At 45.2% G+C, this 24,774-nt stretch overlaps 1 protein-coding gene across 1 annotated transcript in view; it reads left to right on the top strand.

Annotated features, from left to right (window-relative positions):
- Positions 1 to 24,774, top strand: part of IGDCC3 (immunoglobulin superfamily DCC subclass member 3) — a 73,442-nt gene that overhangs the window by 34,961 nt on the left and 13,707 nt on the right. The window contains exons 3-4 of the mRNA XM_043986444.1: positions 21,994 to 22,138; positions 24,221 to 24,351. Coding sequence (XP_043842379.1) covers positions 21,994 to 22,138; positions 24,221 to 24,351 — 276 coding nt within the window. The remainder of the gene's footprint in view (positions 1 to 21,993; positions 22,139 to 24,220; positions 24,352 to 24,774) is intronic.

Below are 24,774 nucleotides of genomic sequence, written 5' to 3'. Positions count from 1 at the left end.
TTCCTTTCAGTGCCAGGAGTCAGAGGGCAAGGAGGGAAGGAGGGAGTGTGAGGAGTGGGGGTGGGGAAGCTTGACCCCCAGCAGTGACCTCTGGAGGAGTCTGGAGCAGATGGCCCCTCTTTTTCCTCTGAGCGGCTCTCTCATGGCCCCGAGGCCAGGGGCTCTGACCCTGCCTGCCATCTGAATGCCTGAACTCTGGGGGCCCCAGCTGGGGCTCAGCTTCCCTCCTCCAGCGTGCATTCTGCCTGGTTTCGATGGGATTGCACTCAGACGCTCATACTCCCTCCCGGGGCTCCCACCCGGACCCTTGGGCCCTTGGACTATGGGTGAATGCATTGGCAGGTGAAGGGAGATCAGATACTGCCCACTAAGTGACCCGGCACAGGAGTATTTCTGACAGCTCACATTTCTACAGGACTTTCCTCACAACAATCTTGTGAGATGGGTTGTCAGTCAGTTAATAAGCATTTATGAAGTACCTACTATATGCTAGAAAGGCTAAAGAGGAACTCGGTCTAATGGGGGAAACAACTTGCAAACAACTAGGTACAAACAATATATAAACGGTATAAATTCGACCTAGATTTCCTAGAGGGAAGACACTAGCATCGTTGTGCAAGTGTTGTCCCCATTAGATAGATGAAATAACTGAGGCTAAATCCTGTTAGAGACTGGCCCAGGTTCACATAGCTGGTAAGTATCATGCTGGGATTCCATTGCCCTCAAGACTTCAAATCTCCCGATCCGGATGCTCTTCCCAATGCACTGAAACTCGGCAGTGCTACTAAATCCTTCAGTTTGAGGGCTCAAGAATGAGCAGGAAAGATGAGGGGAATATCCTCTCCTGGGAAATTAATTTGTATGCCTGAGTGGGATGAAAGAATCTGTGTTCTGGGTAGTGGACCCCGTTGGCTTCCCAGTTTTTCTTTTGGGATTTTGTGAAGGCTGAGTTGTCAGATTCTAGACACAGGGTGCAGGTTGGTGGACATCGAGAGCTGGGATTGACTTTGTCCCTTTGGCCTTAAGAAGAAACATATTCCAAGCCCAGTGGTAAAAGGTAGGCTTTTTATAGATTTTAAGGAGACTCCTTGGCCCCCTTCCCCCACCCCATAATAAAAGGGAAGAGGGTCACTACTAAGTAAATTGATTTTTAGCAAATTGCTTGCACATGACTGTGGAACTTATAGATTAGAATATGTCCTGTGAAAAAAGTGCTGAAGGAGGTGTCAAGAAACCTGAGTTCCAGTCCAGCAAAGGTTCTTTAAGAATGAATGTGGGGGCAGCTAGGTGGCGCAGTGGATAGAGCACCAGCCCTGGAGTCAGGAGTACCTGAGTTCAAATCCGGCCTCAGACACTTAACACTAGCTGTGTGACCCTGGGCAAGTCACTTAACCCCAATTGCCTCACTTAAAAAAAAAAAAAGAATGAATGTGGGAGAAAAAAAAAAGAATGAATGTGGAGGGGCAGCTAGGTGGTGCAGTGGATAGAGGAGCACTGGCCCCAGAGTCAGAAGGACATGAGTTCAAATTTGGCCTCAGACATTTGACACTGTGTCAAGCTGTGTGATCCTGGGCAAGTCACTTAACCCCGATGGCTTCACCAAAAAAAAAAAAGAATGAATGAATGAATGAATGAATGAATGAATGTGTACCTGTGAGTTCCAAAGGTGAAGTTAGACCAGTCTAGCATAGTGGGCAAAATGTGAAGAAAGCTAAGGGCTTGTTGTTTTGTTGCTCAGTCATTTTTTTAGTCATGTCTCTTTGTGACCCCGTTTAGAGTTTTCTTAGTAAAGATACTGGAGTGGTTTGCCATTTCTTTCTCCAACTCATTTTACAGATGAGAAAACTAAAGCCAACAGTGTTAAGTGACTTTCCCAGGGTCACACAGCTAGTGAGTGTCTGAGGTTGGATTTGAACTCAGGTCTTCCTAACTCCAGTCCTGGTACTCTATCCACTGCACCACCTAGTCATTTTCAGAGTTTTACAATAGTTCTTTGGGAAGTAATATTCCCCCTTCCCACCTCTTACTCCCATTCACCCTCCCTTCTGGGTTGAGGATCTTCATATCTGTATCTTTGTTCTTCCAGACCCCAAGGTTTGGTGCACAGAGACTCCAGAATTGAGTTATCTTGCAAGATGAACAGGGAACTTGGGAATTATTGGTATGGAGTGGGGAAGCCTCCAAACGAGGATGGAAGAATCACTGCATTTCTCATTAAAGTCTTAGAATCTTAGCGCAGGAAGGAACTTTAGAACCCATCTATTCCAAGTTCTTCTTTAAGGAAAATGAGACTCAGAGAGGTCGGGTGATTTGCCCTAGGTCACACAGCTAGATGGTAGCAGAGCCAAGACTAGAATCTGAGGTCTCCCAATGCCTTGATCAGCATTCTTTTCACTACATTAGGATGCCTCAGGACCTACAAATCCCCAATAAGCTTCATTCCCTTGTTGAAAGGAGCAGACATTCATGTGCAAGCAATTTACTTAATAGCTCCAGGCCAGCCCCCACCCCCACCCCCACTCCTTCCAAGTCCCCTTTCCGGAGGATGAGGGGATCTTGTGTCCTAACAAAAAGGGTCTAATGATGAGATGCTGTGGGATAGATCCCATTTTTGTGAAAGAAAATTGGGAGCCTTCCGTCTAGGCTAGAGAATAGAGCCTCTGGAGGCAAGGTCTGTGCCCAACTGAGCCCCGGGCCAGGCTTGGAAATGGTGCCTCTGCCTCCCCATGACTGACTGTCCCCGAGAGATTTCAGGCCTTGGCCATAACTGATGCTGTGACTGATTGTCAGAAAATGAATACCTGTGGCTTTGGAAAATGGAAATTTTGGGCATTACAATATTTGCATTTTATATAAAGTAAGGCTTTTGTAGATTTGGGGAGGATTCTCTCTGGCTGTACACTAGTCTCCCGCTTCTCTCTCCCATCTGACATCCTAGGTGAAGGTCTTGCCTCCCTCCAGCCCTAGCCCTGACGCTCAGTCCATAGGGAGCCAAGGCTTCTGTTCCTCTGTCTGGCCTAGACAGGCCTGCATCTCCACCTCTGTTTCTAGTACCTAGTCTCCCAAGAGAAGCAGGCCAAGGGGAAATTAGACCTGAAACAAAGAAGACCTTAGTTTGGAAGCCTGATTTGGACACTTATTAGCTGTGTGACTATGGGCAAGTTACCTAAACTCTCTGCGATTGTTTCCTCAGCTATAGAATGGGGAGTTGGATTTGATGCCCTTAAGGTCTCATGCAATTCTAAATCTATGATCTCTGAATTCTGGGACCTTAAATTTGGGCATGAAGAGAGTGGAGGCAAAAGAAAGAAATACACGACTGGAACAACTTTTAGGACTGTGAGAAACCTTGGAGATAAGCTCACCTAGGTTTGAATAACAGCTCGGCACTTTTACTATCAACCCACCTTGGGAGAATCACTTAATCTCTCTAGGCCTCCCATTTCTCACCAATAAAATGTGGGGGTTTTGTATACACAACCTCTAAGTTCCCTTCCAGCTCTTAAATCTATGATTCTCTATGACCATTTTATGGATGAGAAAACTGAGGCCTGATGAGGAGAAATGACCACCACAGCTAGCCAATAGCAAAGCCAGGACTAGAACTCAGGCCCCTAACCCCATCCCAGGGTTCAGTTCACTCAACCACCATTTCTTAGTTAGCTCTTATGGTATAGTGGAACAAACCTTGGATTGAGAGTCTGAACACCAGCATTCAGTTCCAAATTGTATCATTCACTGGGCAAGACTACTTTATAGGCAAGTCAGCGTCTCTTTATGCCTCAGTTTCCTCATTTATAAGATCATAGAAGGTACAGTGGAAACAGTGTTGGCTCTGGAATCAGGAGACCTGACCTTGGTAACCAAGGGGCAAATCATTAACTTTCCTGGGTCCTACCTTCCACATCTGAAAAATCTTGGAGGTACCTTCTATCTCTAGATTTATGTTCCTAGCATGCTAAGGCCTTTCCCAGCTCTAAATTCTTTGTGAATGCATTTTGTTTGGACAAAGCAAACTTCCCAACAAATACCAAAGTGCCTCTACAAAGCACCTTTCCTGGAAACGGTTCATCCCATGTTAAAAGAAAGGAGAGCTTTGCCAATGGGATGCTAACATTGACGGTTGTGTTTGAGCAGAATTTGGTGGCCCGTACACCTTTTTTTGGAGGGGGTGGGTATTTACGTTGTTCCAGTCGTGTATTTCTTTCTTTTGCCTCCACTCTCTTCATGCCCAAATCACTACTCTCAAGTCTCCCCAGACTTCTCTGAATACTTCATAGTCATCAGTCCTTACAGTGGATGCCCAAAGGACTAATTGCATTCATATGCCACACTTTGTTCAGCCATTCCCCAATGCTTAAGCATTTTGTTTCCAGCTTTTGATTAGCCCATATAATACTTGCCCACATTTGAAAAGGTCCTGGCCTTAGAGCGGGGCAGGGGGGGAGCCAGTCTGGTATATATGCCCCATTACTTGTGGCTCAGGAACCTGTTTTCAAATAAATTAGGAAGCCTTTGTGGATGAAGTGACCCATTAGTAGAGTGATAATGCCACCTTTATCAAGCTTGCTCATCGGTATTAGTTATGCACTATAAAGCCTGTACCAAAAACCCTGAGGGGATTCAATTAAAATGAAGTCAGCTGTGTGGAGCTCTGTGAAGAGCTGTGTGTGTGTGTGTGTGTGTGTGTGTGTGTGTGTGTGTGTGTGTGTGTGTGTGTGTGTGTGCTGGTGTGGAGCTCTTTCTTCGAATTCCTAGGCTTGCTGGTATCTTTGCATGGATATGTGTGCCTCTATGTGTGTGTGTATATCTTTGTTGCTATGCATCTTGGGTAATTGTGCTTTTCTGCTTTTTGTAGATAAGTAAACTTGTGATCTCAGCCTGGATAGGTGTACCGATGTGTCTATTTCTGCAGAGGGGGCAAGGCAGGAGAGTGGGAAGTGTTTTGAACTTGGAGTCAGGAGACCTGGATTCAGATCCTGATTCTGAACTTATTTAAGTGGCAGAGAGTGAATTATTTCACATCTCCATGTCTTGGCTTCCTTGCCTTCAAAATAAGGGGAAGTGGAAGATGGATTGGCTTTTCAGGGAAGATGAGATTTAAAACATGTTAAGTTTAAGATGAGAGCAGGCCACAGACAGGGAAATGTCTAGGAGGCATTTGGAGGTTCCAGAGTATAGACCTGGATCTGCTCAAGGTTCTTGGGAAAAGGTACATGGGGTCTGAGTGCACATTCTCTCAGGAATGTTACCCTGTCATTGAACTATATTCCGAGTTTGGGAGCTCTTGACATGGGATGTTCTAAGACTTGCCTGGTCTTCGGGGTGGTGGGGGGAGCCTATGCCCTAAAACCCCAACAACAACAACAACAACAATAATAATAACAACAACAATAGACCCTAGGGTGGAATAAGGGCTCTGTTCTTTATACAGCTAGGAAGCACAGAGTGCCAGGCCTGGAGCCAGGAAGACCTGAGTTCAAATCTAGCTTCAGACACTACTGGCGTAACCCTGGGCAAGTCCCTTAACCCTGCTTGCCTCAATTTCCTCTTCTGTAAAATGAGCTGGAGAAGGAAATGGCAAATCCACTCCATTGTCTTTGCCAAGAAAAGTCCAAATGGGGTCACAAAGAGTTGGAAACAACTAAACAATAACAACAGCCTTTCTACCACTTTGCCTCACCCTTTCTCAGCCTCAATTTTTTCCCCTGTAAAATGGGGTTAGTACTTTTTGCAGTATCTTTTTCGAAAGGTTGTTGTGAGGAAAGTACACTTAGATTTGAAAGAACTTTATAAATGTGAGTAGTTATCATGGCAGATGATTCTGGGTTTTGGGGGTGGGTTAAATTCAGTAATCCCCAGGAAGTGCTTCAGGACTCTGGGAAGGTGTTGCTTGATCAATTTGTGATTTCTGAAATTTCTTTGTTCTCAGTAAGAGCACAAGTTGTCAAGGCCCTCTGGAGTCTCAACCCTGGGAGGCTGAGCTTTACATAAAAGGAAGGGTTCTAAGGTCCCTTTCAACTAAATAATTATCTGGTGCCATAGTAGATCAGTCTCTTTCACCTCAAACATCGTCTGGTGTCACGCTGTATACCCCTGGACTGATTCTCCAGAAGGGCTTGCTTACCCAATAATTCTTTTTGTAGCTTCAGTCCTGCCCTATCCTCACTCTGTCTCTCTTTCCCATGCCTAAAATCCAACCACCTGGAGGCTCAGGGAAGGGATCAATCGAAATCAATTCAGTGAACATGTATTTAAGGGGCAACTATATACCGGGCCCTGTTCTTGGAATCAGGTGCACAAAAACAAAAATGAAAACAATTCTTTGCCTTCAAGGAGCTTACATTTGACAGAGTCACAGCAAAACATCTTTTCTGCCTCTCTGTTATATTTGGGAAGGTGGCTACCATGATAGATAGGGGTGCCGGGGAGGCCCTGTGAGACAGGATCTGGCAATGTAACTTGGTTTGTATTGTTTTGTATTGTTTTGGGTTTTTTGCAGGGCAAGGAGGGTTAAGTGACTTGCCCAGGGCCACACAGCTAGTAAGTGTCAAGTGTCTGAGGCTGGATTTGAACTCAGGTCCTCCTAAATCCAAGGCTGGTGCTTTATCTCCTGCCCCACCTAGCTGCCCCTAATGTAACTTGTATTCTATATTACCTTTGACATCCCACATATTCTGTAAGGTTCCCCTCAACTCATACTTTATAAGATATTCCCACAATCTCTAAGGCATACCCCACATTTCTTATTCTATTGTCAGCCAACTGGTGTTTATCAAGGACTTGATGTTCCAGGCATTGTGCTAAGCACTGGGGATACAAAAAAGGCAAAAAAACCAAACCATCTCTGCCCTCAAGGAGTTCACAGTCTAATAGGGGAGATAATATGACAAACAACCATTTATATACAAGATCTATACAGGATAATGAATGAAACCAAGGAAGCCAGGAGGCAGAAATGAGGAGAGAGAATGTTCCAGTTATGGGGAACAGCCAGTAAAAACATCTGCAGTTGGCAGGCAGAGTTTTTGTTCCAGAAACTGCTCAGAGGCCAGAGTAAAGTGGAGGTAAAGTAAGGCATAAGAAACCAGCACAGGTAGGAAAGGAGTCAGGTTGTAAATAACTTTAAAAGACAAACGGGGTGGGGGGGGGGTGTGCAGCTAGGTGGCGCAGTGTATAAAGCACTGGCCCTAGAGTCAGGAGTACCTGTGTTCAAATCTGACCTCAGACACTTGACACTTACTAGCTGTGTGACCTTGGGCAAGTCACTTAATCCTCCCTGTCCCGCCCCCCAAAAACAACAAAATAAAACAAAAAAAGACAAACAAGATTTTCCATTTGATCCTGGAGGTAACAGGGAGCCACTGGAGTGGGTTTCGGTTGCAGCGTTGTTTTCAGTCCGGTCCAACTCTTTGTGGCCCCATTTGGGATTTTCTTGGCAAAGATACTGGAGTCATTTGCCATTTCTTCACTAGCTCATTTTACAGATGAGGAAATTGAGGCAAACAGGGTTCAGTGACTTAACCATGTGGGGACCAATTTTTAATTGGGGAGTGTTAGCTAAGTGGTTCACCGCAGAAAGAGACCGGCAGCCTCCCTCAAAATAGAACAGGATTTATTTTAACAAGAACGAACTTTAAAAAAAAAAACACAAACAGGATCAGTAGGATCAAGGGAAAGGAAATAAAATGGGGAAAGGGAAATTATGCAACCTGAAAAAATACTACCGACCAGGAATCAGCTGAGAATACACAGCCCCGCTCCTGTCGCCTTCCAGCGACTTCTCCCCGTTCCCCGAAACCCCACACAGCCCCCAACCAATTGTCTGGCCGCTCTGACAGTCACGTGACTGCCCTCACTAGGCTTCCAATCATTATAATTTTGCCAGGCCCATGTAGGCATCGGGGAGTGGTGATAATGTGAGGTGCCAGCCAGCGCCATGGCAACGGCTACAACCAGTGGGTGGAGCACCATGTGGCGGTTTGCGGAGCCCCAGGCCAGTGCACTCCGAGGCGTAAAAACCTCAAATAACAATTCTTTACAACCAGGGTCACACAGCCAGTAACATCTGAGGTCAGATTTGAGCTCAGAGAGATGAATCTTCCTGTCTCCAGGCCCAGCACCTTATCCGTTGCACCACCTAGATGCTGGCTGGAGTGGGATAGGGGTACGATAAGATCAGATCTGAGTTTCAGAAGATATAAAGTAAACACCCAGACAATGTATACAACTTTATTTAAGAAGATACTGTAGGGGGCAGCTAGGTGGTGCAGTGGATAAAGCACGGGCCCTGGATTCAGAAGGATCTGAGTTCAAATTCGACCTCAGACACTTAACACTTACTAGCTGTGTGACCCTGGCCAAGTCACTTAACCCCAATTGCCTCACCAAAAGAAGAAGAAGAAGATACTGTATCACTCTGAAGGTCCTATGAAAAATGCAGTCCATCTACAGAGAGAGAAGTGATGGTGTCTGAATACAGATTGAAGTATATAAAAAAAATCAATAAAAAATAAAATATCACGGACAGTAGCTTTGCTGACCAAGAAAGAAAGGAAAGGAAAGGAAAGGAAAGAAGGAAGGAAAGGAAAGGAAGAAAGAGAAAAGGAAAGGAAAGGAAAGGAAAAAAAGAAGATACTTTATCAAGTATACCCCTACACAACACCCTACACCACCCACATGGTATGTTGCTCTCCCACTTTCTACCAAAAGAATTTAAGCTCCTTGAGGGCAGGCATTGTTTTCCTTTTGTCTTTGTTATTTTCAGTGCCTATCACAGCGCCCAACATGTGGTGGTCAATAAATAAATGCTTGTTGATTGATAGATTAAGGGATAGAAAGCACACTTCACACACTATAAAAAGTTCTTGTTGAGCAGGTGGTGGTGATTATATTGGTAGTAATGATAATGGTGATTGGGAGAATCAGACAACCCCTGGGGCTTGGTAAAAGGATACCTACCTAGCTTTTAACCTATACTCTCCAAAAGGGGAAAATGGAGTCATGGATAGAGTACGGAACCTGGGCTCAGCAAATTCTGAGTTCTTGCTTACTAACTAGCTAGGGACCCTAGGCCAGTTGCAAATTGTCCTCGGGCTCCACATCAATAAAATGGGGTCATGGACAACAGCACAAGATTGTTGTAAAGCTCAAACTAGGGTTTGTGTAGAGAGCTTTGAACCCCATAATGCCATATGGAAAGGTGAGTTGTTGTGGTACTGGGGAAGGGCTTCCTCGTTATAGAGATTCTAGGATACTGGCCAAAGATCGGAGGCTTTCATTTCCTCTGTGTTATAAAAAGCCTAGTATGGAGCCAGACAGAGACTCCCCCCCCCATATTGTGTCTCCCCGGCAGCTGCTCTGTGCATTTTGTTGTCCATCTCAAGCCAAGATGAGGCCATAAGGCAACCTGCTCCCTCACCCTGGACTGGCCAATGGGCAGCTGAAGAAGCTGCCTTTCTCAAGCGGAGCACCTTCCGCCCCTTTCCCAGTGCCCTTTCTATTCCCTGTTTTAGGAGGCAAAGGACAGAAGAAGTGTGGATTTATGGCTGCTCACTTTAAAGACAAAGTTGGCTTTTGTTTAAGAAATGGGGCCCAGGGATCGGGTAGGGGTGGGAGCTGATGAGAGAAGGAGGGGGGTAGGATTCTGGGGCTTGGGTCTGAGAGTGGGAGGTGAGGAGGCCCAGGGGCAGACAAAGAGGATTCAGAGGCTCCCCAGGGCAGGGTCATCCAGGCAAAGGCCCCAGATAAATAAATCATTCCTTTCAGCGAGACTGAGTGGGGCCTGTTGTGATTCTTTTATTCTATTTGTAAATCCGGGGAATCTCTCCCCCCCCACCAGCTACTTCCCTTCCCCCCCCCCCCAGGCCATGCCTCCCCTCAGAGCTCCTATTTAGGGGTTAGAATCTAAACCTAGGCCTTCACTTTGGTGTCGCCCCCCCCCCCCCCCCCCCCCGCGCCCAGTGGGGCAGGGTTCAAGGGAAGGAAAAAATAGAAAGTTCTTCACTCCATCCCCTTACTTTTCCTGCTCTCCCACAGCTGGGTTGGGTGGGAACGGCCCTGGATCAAAGCCAATGTCCAGCGACACAGCTGGAGCATAGCTGGTGGGGAGAGTAGAGAGGCCATCACTGTGTGGCAGATATCAAGAGGTCTCTGTCGACCCTGGCGCTAACTTTCCAGATTTCCTATAACAAGTCACAGAATCTTTCTAGAGCCTCAGTGTTCTCATCTATTAGCTGGGATAATAATAACTCCTGCTTCCCACGGTGTTTCAAAGATCAAAAGGAGGGGACTGTGAAAGGTTAGAGGCACAGCACACATGTGAGAAGGTTCATTGGTGTGATTATCAGGGCAGCAGTCCTGCCCCACAACTAGGCTGGGACACTCACACGTGATGTCCCTGGTGCTAAGGTCTCTAGTAGGGGACTGGGTTGGAGAGTAAAGCTAGATGCTGGCCAACAGCAGGTGCTTTAATTACACCTCCGAGAGCTACTCCCAATCCAGTGAATGAGCCAGGACTAATAAAGGCATGAGTTTATGGGCTTTGTAAACATTTTACTGGAGAAATCAAGGCCGCAATTACTGGGCCTGGCTTCTTCCTATGAAGAGTGTGTTTATTAGGGCCTCTTAAAAGGCCCCATACCAAAGAAGCAAGAAGCTGGCAAGTCTCAGTGGTTGGGTTGACTTTGATTTATAATGTGCTCACTCCCCTCCCTTCCACTCCCCCACCCACCCATCATCTGTGTAGAGGCTACAAATTCCAACGTGTAAGTCTCCCTAGGAGAAGGGACAGAAAACCATGAGTCTCTGCCATTTCCTAACTGTGTGATGGGTGGACGGGTTATGTCACTTAACTGGGCCCCAGTTTTTCCATCTACAAAAATAAGAAGGCTAGACTCATTTTGTTGATCTCTTAAGTTACTTCTCTGTTGATGTTCTAGGATGTGTGCGGTTTACTAGAAATTAGCATAGGTTGAAAAGTAATGGGGCAGCTAGATGGTGAAGTGGATAGAGTACTGGCCCTGGATTCAGGAGGACCTGAGTTCAAATCTGGCCTCAGACACTTAACAGTTACTATCTGTGTGACCCTAAGCAAATCACTTAAGCCCAATTGCCTCACCAAAAAAGAAAAAAAGAAAAGAAAAAGAAAAACGAAAAGTAATGCAAGACATAAAAGGTAGTTGCATTCAGAATAATTGCAATGAAAAATCTTTCCAACAAAAAGGATAAAACAGGCTCCTCTTCTTGGAAGAAAGGTGGGAGGCTATGGGTATATACCATTGCTTACACTTGCCAGATAGAGCTGGTATTGCTAAGTTGTTTTTCTTTGTTCCAAGGCTGGGTTCTGTGCATCAGAATTGAGGGCATAAATTTTAACAAAGGGCATTAATTTAAAAAATCTGTTGGGGGTGAATGGAGAGAAGTCGGTGAGTGTAGGGACAAAGGTCTGAAGGATGGGTCTTCCTGGCCAGTAATGGAGGAGTGGAGGCAGGGTTGGAGAGTGGCTGGGAACTTGGATTTATGAGCCTCTACTTACTAGGCCTGTTGGGTGGAAAGGGTTCTACCCTGTTGGGGACGGTGAGAGAAATTATAGATTTAGAAATGGAAGAGACTTTAAAGATCATCTAGTCTAGCCTCCTCGTTTTACAGAAAAGGAAACTGAGGCGCAGAAGGGTTATGTGCCTAAGGTTATACTTTGGCTTCCTTTAAGTATCACCAAAATTCCATCTTTTACTGGCAGTCTTCCCCAACCCCTCTTAATTTTAGTGCTTTCCCTGTCTTAATGGTTCCTATTTGTCCATATTTGTTTCTTTTTTTTTTCTTCCCAAGGCAATGGGGGTTAAGTGACTTGCCTAGGGTCACACAGCTAGTAAATGTCAAGTGTCTGAGGCAGGATTTGAACTCAGGTCCTCCAGAATCCAGGGCTGGTGCTTTATCTACTGTACCACCTAACTGCCCCCCATATTTGTTTCTATTTTGCCTCCTTTAATAGATTGTGAGTTCCTTAAAGGCAAATATTGTCTTTTGCCTCTTCTTGTATCCCTAGCTCTTAGCACAGTGACTGACACCTAGTAGGCATTTAATAAATGTTTATTGATCGAAGTATCAGAGGAAGGATTTATAGCTGGATCCTCTGCCTCCAAAAGAGAAGAGAGATGATAGAGTATTCTATGTCAACACAGAGCCCTTCTGTCACAAAGGAATCCATTAGGGGAGATCTTGGTAAAATGATTTTATTTATTTATTTTTTTAGTGAGGCAGTTGGGGTTAAGTGACTTGCCCAGGGTCACACAGCTAGTAAGTGTTAAGTGTCTAAGGCCGGATTTGAACTCAGGTACTCCTGACTCCAGGGCCAGTGCTCTATCCACTATGCCACCTAGTTGCCCCTTTGGTAAAATAATTTAAGTATGGTGGGCCCCTTTTGGAGGGAGACTATGGGCCAGGGGTTTGTCTCAGGCTCATCCTCTTCTATTGGGCTTTTACAGCTCAACTGTGTGATATTGGGGTGAGGGTGGGAGCTACTGATTTTGACCCATGTTTCTCTGAATTTCAGATAATTGTAAACCTTCATTACCAGGGTCCCTAACAGGGCACCTTTGGGACTGGTCCCCTCAGTGATGGAGAAGGTCTCAAGGCCCCAAAGTCCCAAATTTGGGTGTATTAATCAGTCAGCTTCATTTCACCAGCATTGTTCTCCACCATCCTCATCCTTGTTTCTTCCCCCAAGCCCACCCCTCAACTCCTTTAGCAGCTTCTCTTCCCCATCCTCTCTAATCAGGACCAGGCAAGACATAAGTCCCTCCCTTCCTCCAGGAAAGCCCTTTCCTCCCCTTCCTGAGCTGCCTTTGGCCTCCTAGTAGGCCCCCCTCCCCCTGGGTGATTTATAGAGGGTATCAGGGAGTCATTTCCTGCCCTACCATTTTTGTTTCCTTCCTCCTTCTTTGGATTGCCTCGCTCTAAAGCTGGCCCCTTACCCGCCCCCCCCCCCCAATCCCTGCCATGAAGTGTGGAGCCCAGTGGCCATAGGGGCAGGGAGGGATAGGGGGAATTCTATCCCTAAACTTATTGGGAGTAAATGTTTCATTTCTCCTCCTCCCCCAGGGCCTTCATCCTGCCAGTTTTTCTGATCCATACACTGTATTGACCAAGGTCCATCCTCAGTATTCGATTCTGGAAGGCGGGTTCAGGAAAACCTCCCACAGCCTAGCACACCAGTCTCATGTCTTTGGATCTCACCTCTAGAGCCAAAGGGCCCTTAGAAGCTATCTAGTTCCTAGCTTCTTAAACTGTGGGTCTCCACCCCATATGGGGTCATGTAACTGAATGTGAGAGTTGAGAACAATTTGACAACAATAAAAGGTTATGTACACCTATTTCATACCCAGGGTTGCCTAAAAATATCTCTGGTGAAAAGGGGTCTTGAGTGGAAAAAGTTTAAGAGTCCCTAATCTAGTATAACTTCCTCATTTTACAAATGAGAAAACTGAGGCTCAGGTGAGTTAAGTGATTTGCCTAAGCTAAGAGGCAATATTTGAACCCAGGCCCTCTGACTACTTTCTACTATCAGGCTCTGCCTTCAAGAAAAGGAAAGGGGAGAGGGAGTATATTTCTGTCTCAGATTCCCTAAGGGGTGTGTGAGTGTGTGTGTGTGTGTGTGTGTGTGTGTGTATTGTATGCCCCTAATGGTGGCTAACCATTAATCAGCACACTGGCTAATCAGTTTCAGCCCAGGCTGTGGAACGTAGAAGCTCCAATGCAGGTGGGCACCAAATTGGGGGCAAGGTGAATTTTCCCCATCTTTTTAAAGTGTTGTTTTCTCCTAAGCTCCTGGGATCTCAAATACAGCTTCCAGGCCTTGAGTCACCATGCAGTCCTGCGGGAACATCTCCCTGGAGTGCCACTGAGCTTCTACTTCTGTCAAATGAAGGCAGAGAAATGAGAAAATGTACCTCCCTCCCTCCCTCTTTGTAGAAATTGGGGATAATGGGTGTTGAGCATCACATAAACTGTCAGACTTGGCTGATGTGTCATTTAGTTGGAAATTGCTTTTCCCCCCCTTTGTAAACCTTTGTTACAAGGGAAGATTCACGGGATAGGGGAGGGAAACAAAAACATCAGTAAAAAAATACAATAAAATTAGAGAGTTAGAATGAGAGGAGAGGACCATAGATTCAGAGCTGGAAGAGATCTCAGAGGTCATCTAATCCAACCCCTTCATTTTACAAGTACCCCAGGGAAGGAGATTGACTTTGCCAAGGTCACACTTGAGGCTGAGATCTGAACCCAGATCCTCTGACTCTGGGATCACTGTGCTTTAGAGTATATGGTGGCTCAGGTCCCTTCTAGCTTTAAATCCTATGATCCCATGAACTTGTGATTTGGGGAAATGTTTGTGGCTGACAGTAAGATGGGCCTGCCAAATTCTTCCTGCTGGGTTTTGGAATTTGCTTATACCTTAAGCTTATGCTTCTAGGATATTATCAAAGTGTTTTTAAGTACCTACTAAGTGTCAGGCACTATGATAGGCCTTGGGCATACAAGTACAAAGAATGAAACAGTCCCTATTCATGTCCTATCCCAGGGAGGCTAACCAGAGCCAAGAACAGGCTTGTCAGCCAGGCACATTCCCATTCTGGAACACGAGTGGAGAGAATGGGAGCTATTGGAGAGAGGATTGTCATTATTCCTAAAAGAAGAATTCTGCCTAGAAATTGGAAGTGCCTTGGAAGATTCCCAGAGGTTCCTAATGAATCCAGTTAGCTTTGGCAAGTCTGGCTGAGGAATTGGAGAAACAAACTGTTGTCCTATGTATTTTGTCTCTCCTTATTACAATGTGAAGGGGCAGTGAAATGCAGCAAGTGGGAGGCCTGGAGTCAGGAGGACCTGAGTTCAAATCCAGCCTCAGACACTTAATAGCTGTGTGACCCGGGGCAAGTCACTCAACCCTGTTGGCTTCAGTTTCTTCTTCTGTAAAATGAGCTGGAGAAGGAAATGGCAAGCCATTCCAGTGTCTCTGCCAAGAATACCCCAAATGGGGTCAAGAAGAGTCAGATATGACTGAAGAACAACAATTATAATGTGAGTTTCTTGAGAGCAAGGACTCTAACTTTTGTATAGTGGGTTGAACATAGTAGGTGCTTAGTAAATGCTTCCCTCATTCATTCATTCATTCATTCATTCATTCATTCCTTCCTTCCTTCCTTCCTTCCTTCCTTCACCCTACTGTGGAATAGCAGCAGGGGAGCTTAGTGGAAAACACCATGTCTTCAGATAAGCCTAGAGTGATTTCCTCATTCATCCACCCCTTACATATCTGCAAGGAGCCATCATCCAGTTTCCCCACAGGTTGTGCTCACGGGCGGAGCAGGTGTAGGGAGAAGAACCATTTCCCCAGGCAGATGGAGCCCGGTCTCTGGAGCCCACACATCACCTGCAGCACTGTGCAGTAATAAACACCTCTCTTGTTAGCTGGAACCAGGGTGACTTGGGGGAGGGGCTGGTGATGGCTTCAGACACATTGCTTCCACTTCCCTGAATTCCCACTCCATGCCGAATTACATCACCTAGGAGGGCTGGGCTTGGGTCAGGCCGATAGGGTCTTCTGGGAGGAAGCTTTCTTTGCATGGCTGAATATGAGTTGCATGCCCCAAATGGCCTGGTGGTCACCACCTATTGCTCTCTGGTGGAAGTGGGTATTTTTCTGGGTATTGACGTGAATGCTGAGACAACATGCTATGGCAGATGAAAAATTAAACTTGGACCCAAGAGGATCAACATTCAAATCTTGTCTCTGATACCTGGTGGCTGTATGATCCTGAGCCAATTATTTAATCTCTCAGTGCCCTGGGCAACTCTCTAAGACTATGAGGTACCCACTGGCCTCTGTAGAGGTACCTTCCTCATAAGGAGTTCCCAGTGCCCATGAAATGATATACTGTCCAGCTCCTATTCCTTTTGACATGAATAAATTGGGGGAGGGGGAGACTAAAGCCTCACTTTAAAATATATTATATTTATATATTTATTACTAAATATTAGATATTAGGGTATATAGAATATGATATATGATATACATTTAAGATTATATACCTATATATTATATGGATATATAAGCATACATACACTTATATATCATATATGTGTATATAATTGTGTATATACAGGTATTTTGGGGCCAATTCAAGGGATTTGTGGGCGTTAATCAATCAACAAACATTGATTATATGCTGAGGAAACAAAGAAAAACATTAATCTCATACCTACCCCCAGGTGCCCGATTCTAATGGGAAGTCCTGTTTCAGAGACACTAACTAGTCTTGTGACCCTGGATAGGTCATTTTGCCTCTGAATCATCAGCTTCAGTCATTTCTAAAGTACCTTCCAACTCTAACATTCTGTGATTCCAAAATCCTATTTCTAATATACCCCATGACTTAGAGCAGTGGAGTAGAGAGGGGGAGGGAGGGTGGCAGGGGAAGGGGGGATGTAAGGGCATGAGTGCTAGTTGGGGCTACATTTTCTCTATCTCCAATGCTCCCCAAGACAGAATTCATTCTCTCCCCGCCTTATCCTTCCACCAGCCCTTTCCCTTCGGTAACAATTCAGCTTTGCCTTTAGCTGGTAAGTCTCTAGGGAGAGGAGGAGGGAAACACAAAAGGATTAAGCCCTTTAATGAGGAGGCAACTGCATTAGTTCCTCCCCAGGGTCCCTGGGGTAGAGGCAGCACAGGCTCCTCGCCAGCTGGAGTATGGAGGGGAGAAAGGGCTCCTTCCCCCACCCCCACCTCGCCCCCTGGCTCCAGGCGGCACCCCCTCCCTCCCAGCTCCCTGGGTGAAGCAGGGCCCTGGGGCCACATCTGGTCCTCACAGCTAGGGAGTCAGGAGCTAGGAAGTTTCACTGTTTCTTTAGAGGAGTGTTTTTAACCTGGGGTCAGGGGTCCATGGGATAGATTTCAGGGAGTCTGTGCACTTGGATGGGAATAAATTACATCTTTATTTTTCACTATAGTCTATTTGAAATTTGGCATTTTCTTCAATTAGTCAAAAATATTATTCTGGAGCACAAATCCACGACACACAAGAGAACGATCCCTTTGTTCTACAAGTTACGGTTTAGGGATGGGGACCCAGACTTGGGATGCTCAGTAAGTCTTCCGCTGCTGGTTCCAGCTGGGATTTGTTAGAAAAGCCCCTAATTTTCTCTTCCTCTCCCAATTTCATGTGCCTTCCTGGTGCAGAGGTCAAGGCCAAAACCTTCTTGGCTGTCCTTATGGCTTTGACACCAGGATGAGGGAAGGAGCTGGTGGAACCCAGCTCTCAATCCGCTCCCCCCCCCCAGCTTAATTATAAACTGTGACACAAGACCAGGAAATAGACCACGGTACAAGGTTGGGGTCATTCTCTCTGTGCCCAGGAAAAAGGGCAGGGATTCTCTAAAGAGCAAAGAGGACTTGTAGAGATCCATTTCTGCAAAGAAAGGAGACATCCAATGACTGGATAAGATTAGCTTCAGCATCTTCCGGTTGGCCTCGTGCTCTTGGCCTCAGCTGTCAGGTGAACAATGTGTGTTGAGACTGAGGTGGGAGGTGATCTGGGTGAAGGCGGATGAACAAGAAAAGTACCTGACTATGGTGAGGGGGGTGAGTGTGTGTGTGTGTGTGTGATCTAGCTTCATCTTTTAAAAATATTTTATTAATACCTTTTGTTTTTATATCACCGAGATTTCTGAGTGTCCCTTTCTTTCTCCCTCCCAGAGAGTTATCCCCTATAACAAAGGATATATTTTTTTAAAATAAAGAAAAGAAAAACAATTCGAAAAAATTGGTCAATATATGGAAAAAATCTGACATCATGTGCAATGTTCGATACCTATGTATTCCCCCACTCTCTTCAAAAGAATAGGGGGAGGGGCTGAAGGGTTTTCTTTTTTCTTTTTTTTTTCTTTTTTGCGGGGCAATGGGAGTTAAGTGACTTGCCCAGGGTCACACAGTAAATGTCAAGTGTCTGAGGCTGGATTTGAACTCAGGTCCTCCTGAATCCAGGGCCAGTGCCCTATCCACTGTGCCACCCAGCTGCCCCAACATCTCTTCTTTAGAACCAAGGAAGATTTAGTTTTGCGGGTTGAATGAATATTTTCCTTCCATTGACTAAAGAACTCGGTAGAGTGGAAGAGATGTCAGCCTGGAGCCCTGATTTCTCTGCCTCCAATGCAGATGAACTGGGGGGCTGCACCTGGAGCCAGACTTGTTCATTGTGCCCTGAATTCTAAATTGGTGGACTCCAGGGTCACACTGAAGCCCATTAGAGTAGTGCAATTGTTACTGCCCCCATTTTATAGATAAGAAAACTGAGATTCAGAGAGGTAAAGTGATTTGTCCAATGTTTCAGAACTGACTGGGCAGCCAGGCAGGACTTGAACCCAGGTCCTTTGAGACCAGATCAAGTGTGTGTGTGTGTGTGTGTGTGTGTGTGTGTGTGTGTGTGTGTGTTTGGATTTTTTGTTTGTTTGTTATTTTACTACAGTCACCAATTCCTCACACATAAAAGTATGGTCTAGTGGAACAAATATTGGTTTTTGAGTCAGTCGGACCTGGGTTTGAATCCCAATGCTGCCACTTATTTATTGCCTTATATTAAGCAAGTCACTTAACTGGTATGAACTTCAGTTTTCTTCTCTCTAAAACGAAGGAGTTGGAACAGATGACCTCCAAGGTCCTTCTTGGCTTTAAATCTCATGAATCTCTACATAAATGTACATACCTGCATAGACTAACACACATGCCTATATAAAAAGAAACAAATTATATAGAGACATAGCTACAAATACACACTTTCAGACACATATCCCTAGATGTTACAGGAGAGTGCTGGAACCTCTTGAATTCTAAAATCACCAAATGCTATAAATCAGGGCTTCATTTATTATTTTGTTCATTGTCTAGGCTTAATAATGCAACTTAAAATGGTACATTCGGGAAGGGTAGAGGGTGGAGAGCCTGTTGTTAAACGTTTACCACCACATCACTGCTCATACACATTCATGGAGGCTGATGTGTATAGATACATAATCACATGTTCACAGATACTCGGGAGGCCATGTAAAGAGAGGAATGGGTCCAGCAGATTTTCAGTGCGTTTTGATATTGAACGACATGTGAATGATAGGGACAATATCAGTAGAATGTAAGCTCCTTGAGGGAAGGACTGTTTCATATTACTTTTTTGTCTTTATATGTCTAGCATTTAACATTGTGCCTGGAACATAGTGGGCACTTCAAAACTAGATTTTGTTGGGGCAGCTAGGTTGGCACAGTGAATAAAGCACCAGCCTTGGATTCAGGAGGACCTGAGTTCAAATCTGGCCTCAGACACTTGACACTTACTAGCTGTGGGACCCTGGGCAGGTCACTTAATTTCTCTGGGCCTCATTTTCCTTGTCTGCAAAATGAGTGGATTAGACTCGGTGAACCCTAAATCTATGATTCTGTGGCAGATCCTGCTCCCAGCGAAGGATAGTGGTGGGCCAAGGGGCCAGGGCCAAAGGAGGAAGCCTTGGGAAGTGAGTACCAGAATTGGTACCAGACAGTGTAGGGCCTTGGGCCTTCCTGAGCTTCCCTTCTTCTCCCTAATGGCGGGGAATAGGGGAGGGGGAAGAGGCACCTTAGGGGAGGGAGAAACAACTGTCCCTGTTGATGGAGTGCCTCAGGCAGAAAGGAGGGGGCCCGGCCTGCCTGGGAGGACAGATGGTGAGTTAGGCTCGCAGCACTTGAAGCAAAATGGATATTAATGAAATAGGAACCCTGAAGCTGTAGCAGCCTCTTGGCCACCTCCCCCCACCCCTCATTTCCCAGTGGCTTTGTGTGAGGTATGATACAATTTTAAAAGGCGAAAACATCAACTGGGACTTTTTTGGGGGGGCGGGGGGTGGGGGAGAGCTTGGTCAGCCATCCCTGTACACATTCCCCTGGACCCAGAGTCCAAGGGGTTAATTTAGAGCCCCAAAAGGTGGTGGGGGTGGGGGTGGAGGAGAGAGTTCTGAATATTTATGACACATTGAAATGTAGATTGGTGGGTCTGAGAATCCACCATCCACTTGTCTGTCACTTCGATGATTAAATCCCAATCCTCCTTCCTTGCTGTAAGAAAGGGTCTTATTGGGGTGGGGCCCTGGTTCCAGAACTAAGGGTACAGCAGGAGACCAAAGAAAGTGGGGTACAGATGAGATGCTCCCAGGACCTGCGTTCACATCTAGTTATAGTAAAAAACAAGAATGAACTGGAAGTAAGATGACCTGGGTCCCAGCTTTGTCCATGATAACTACAGAAAAGAGGGAGACACAAATTGCTGCTAGGTAGGGACCAGAGGTAATGTGGTGCATAGGAATGAATGAGTGCTGAATTTGGAGCCAGAAGAAAAAGGTTCAAGTCCCTACCCTACTACTTAGTACCTGTGTGACCTTAGCCAAGACCCTGCACCCTACTGAGTCCCAGGTTGTGAGGGTTTTTTTCTTGTAAAATGAAGGGGTTGGACTAGATCAGGGGTTCTTAACCTTTTTGTGTCATGGAACCCTTTGGCAGTCTGCTTAAATCTATGAACCTCTTCTCATGAAAATATGAAATGCATAAAATAAAGTGCATAGTACACAAAGGAAAAAGTTATGTTGAAATAAAGATGTAGTTCCTCTCCTCTCCATCCAATTTACTGATCCCTTGAAATGTATCCAGGAACCCTAGGTTAAGAACCTCTGGATTAGATCTGAGGTCCCTTTGAATTCCAAGTCCTATAATCTTTTTTTTTCCAATTGTGGGGAGGTGAGAATAAAGGAAGACTTCATAGAGGTGATGCTATTTGGTCATGAAAGATTGATAGCATTTCAAGGCACAAATATTATTAGAGTTGGAAGGAGATCAAATTGAAGGTGTGGAAGATACAGCAAGATTTAGAGGTGGGAAACCCCAATACAGATACAAGGAAGGTGTGAGCTGCCCAACCAGCCAACTAATAAAAAAAGCATGTATTGAATACTATATTCCAGGTACTGAAGGATCTCTGGGGATACAAGGACAAAAATGATACAGGCCTGCTCTCAAGGAGCTTACATTCTAAATGGGGAGGCAACACCATGTACCACTGCCATTTAGGATATGCAATGGCTTTTTAAAAAATTAATTAATTTTGTAGTTTTCAACATTTTTATTTTGCAGGGCAATGAGGGTTAAGTGACTTGCCCAGGGTCACAGCTAGTTAAGTGTCAAGTGTCTGAGGCTGGATTTGAACTCAGGTCCTCCTGAATCCAAAGCCAGTGCTTTATTTACTGCACCACCTAGCTGCCCCGCAACATTTGTTTTTATAAGATTTCTAGTTTCAAATTTTTCTCCCACCCTCCCCTCCTTCCCTCCTTTTGTTTTTACATCCCTTAAGTTTCTCCCTTGGAGCCCTCCTTTCTTTACCAGAGATCCATTGCATAGAACAAAGGATTAAAAAAAGAGCAAAAAGTCAGTAAAAGCCCAATACACCGCCAAAAAATCTGAAACTATATGCAGCATTTCACACTCATAGACCTCCAACCTCTGCAAAAGAATAAAGAAAATATCTTCTCTGATCTATTCTTTGGGGACATTCTTGTTCTTTGGAGTTTTGCATTATTCCTTTTTTGATTTTTCTTTCCATTTCCAGTATCATTGTCTTTGCACACATTTTTAAATGCAAAATCTGTAGCCAGGAATGAGGTGGTATATGGAAGGATGTCACCCCAGAGTCCTCTTTGAGTCAAATTTTTGATGACCTTTCTTATTTTTTTTTTTGATGGGGCAATGAGGGTTAAGTGACTTACCCAGGTCACATAGCTAGTAAATGTCAAGTGTCTGAGGTCGGTTTTGAACTCAGGTCCTCCTGAATCCAGGGCCAGTGCTTTATCCACTGCGCCACCTAGTTGCCCCATCTGATGCCCTTTCTAACCTCCATTTCCCTCCCTTCTCCTCTTCTCTCCTGCCAGCCATGTCAGACTTTCATGTGCACCCACAGGCTACGGTGGGTGAGGAGGGTGGAGTGGCCAGGTTCCAGTGCCAGATCCATGGGCTTCCCAAGCCCCTCATCTTGTGGGAGAAGAACCATATCCCCATTGATACAAGAAATGACAGGTGAGTGAGCATCTGCCATGGGAAAGAAACTAACGAAGATACAAAGTCATGGTGGTCATAGGGAGCTGTTAGAGACATTAATGCCTGGGAGAGGAGCTCACTGCTGACATTTGTGCTATAAGGTGACTGTAGCCCCGTGTGCAAGAGTATATTTGCAAATGTTACTATCTATGTCATGGAGTGGTAATGGAATTGGCATCAACCAGGGAACCAGGAAACCTGGTTCTCTTGTCAACTAAGGGCCACTTCATTGGTCTAAGGTGTGGTTTCTTCATTTATAAAATGGGGAGTGGGTGGATAGACTACATATCTGTGGATATCTTGGACTAAATATCTATGGATCCTTTTAACTAAAGAATTCTTTTTAAAATGTTTCATTGATATCCTTTTAAAATATCACTGTTACTTCCCAATGATTTCTTCCTCTATATGAATATAATCCTCATTAGTAACAGTAAGTCACAGTCAAATAAAATAAATCAACACATTGACCATATCTAAAAATGTGTACCTTATCCTGCACCCATTGGCCACCACCACTCTGTTCCACCTGATATATTCTGTAGTCACAGGTGGTCATTGTATTGATCAGAGATCTGAAGTCTTAAGAGTGTGGTTTTCTTTTCCATTATTATGATCATTTTGTAAATTGTCCTGGCTCTTCTTGCTTCACTTAACATCAGTTCAAATCCCTAAGTTTCTCTGAAATACTTCTTTTCATCATTTTATGGTGGCCCAGTGGATAGAGCACTGGCCCTGAAGTTGGGAGGATCTGAGTTCAAATCTCACCTGAGACATTTACTAGCTGTGTGATCCTGGGTAAGTCACTTAACCCCAATTGCCTTAAACATCCAGGGCCATCTCCAGTTGTCCTGATGTATATCTTGCCACTGGACTCAGATGGCTCTGGAGGAGAGAGTGAGGTTAGTGACCTTGCACACAGCCCTCCCTCACTTAAATCCAGTTCAGTGTAAATCGTAACATCACCTCCTGATATCATGGTCCTCTTTGAGATTGAAGGACAAACAACAACAACAACAGCAACATTCCATTGAGATGTAGCATAATGAAGTGGATAGAGAAATGACCCAAAAGCCAGAAGGATCTGGAGTTCAAGTTCTGACACCTACTGGCTGTGTGACCCCCGTATGACAAGAGATTAGGATAATCTAACCTCTCAGTCCTCTAGGAAATTCTCTAAGGCTAGACGTTGCATTGAGGGAGCAAAAGGAGACTGCAGAAAGTGGGGGGAGGGCAGATGAGATGTCCCCAGAACCTTGGTTAATATCTAATGAGTCAAAAGAAAACTGAGCTTGAGGGGGCAGCTAGGTGGTGAAGTGGATAAAGCACTGGCCCTGGACTCAGGAGGACCCGAGTTTAAATCTGACTTCAGACACTTGACACTTACTAGCTGTGTGACCTTGGGCAAGTCACTTAACCCTTGTTGCCCCGCTTACAAAAACAAAACAAAACAAAACTGAGCTTGAAGTAAGAGGCTCTGGGTTCCAGCTTTTGTTCATGATAAATGCAAAAAAGTGGTAGACACAAAATGGCTTAAGAGTTTGAAGAAGGCAAGAAGTCATGTGGTGTACTGGAATGAGTGCTGAATTTGGAATCAGAGAAAGAGGTTCAAACCTGACTGTCACTAACTGTGGAACCTTGGCCAAGCCTCTTCATTTCTCGGACCCTCAATTTAACTCTGAATGGAAGGATTGGGATGACTGCATTAGTAGAGGGACTTTTCTCACCCAGGAGTTCCTTAGGCCAGTGATGGAGTCCCTATCCCTAATATCCCATTACTGTCATGTACAATGACTTATTTGGCCTTTGCCCAATCACTGGGAAGCCACTTCCCTTCCTGTTTTTTGTTTCTACAAAAAAAAATGCTGTTGTGAATATTTTTTTCAGATATGAGGCCTTTCCCTCTCTCTTTGACCCCACTGGGTTGTAAAGTGCTGTGGCTATCTCTTGCATGTGGACTATGCCTGTGCGGTCCTGACTAGGGCTGTGGTTGGCTTCCTGCCTGGCATTTTGTTTCTGTGATTGTGATGAACCGTGTATCTCTGTCCCTGACTCTGGCAGATACACTCTGCTGCCCAAGGGTGTCCTGCAGATCACGGGGCTCCGGGCTGAGGACAGCGGCATCTTTCACTGTGTGGCCTCCAACATCGCTAGTGTCCGAGTCAGTCGGGGAGCCAGCCTCACTGTGTCAGGTGAGAGTTCCACCTGCTCCTCCCCTCCTCCCGGACTAACTACTACTTCCCACTGCCCTCTTCCTGGATGATTCCCATCTCCCCTGGATAATTATCCTAATCCCTTCTCACCAACTACCCTCCTATTAATTATGATGATTATTAGAATGTTAATAGCTAGAACTCTAATTAACATCTTGTTTTTTAGAAAAGTCTTTTGGGTGCCTTTCGACACTGTAGTCATTTTGGGAAATATACCAAACTACCTCCATCCACCCAATTGAATCTCCCCTTGTAACAAAGAAAAATAATTAAGCAAAAACATCAAGTCCAGTGACCCTTCTAGCAACCTGGTTGTAGTAGTCCCCAGCCTCTCTGCTGAGGTGACCCCTTTATCAACCATTCCTTGTTTCCTCCCATTCACTAATTCTGTGGCTGCTAACT

Source organism: Dromiciops gliroides, chromosome 2, assembly GCF_019393635.1.
Source record: "Dromiciops gliroides isolate mDroGli1 chromosome 2, mDroGli1.pri, whole genome shotgun sequence".
In the NCBI taxonomy this organism is placed as follows: Eukaryota; Metazoa; Chordata; class Mammalia; order Microbiotheria; family Microbiotheriidae; genus Dromiciops; species Dromiciops gliroides.
The sequence above is the reverse complement of the archived record's forward strand: the minus strand, read 5'-3'. Positions and strand labels throughout refer to the sequence as shown.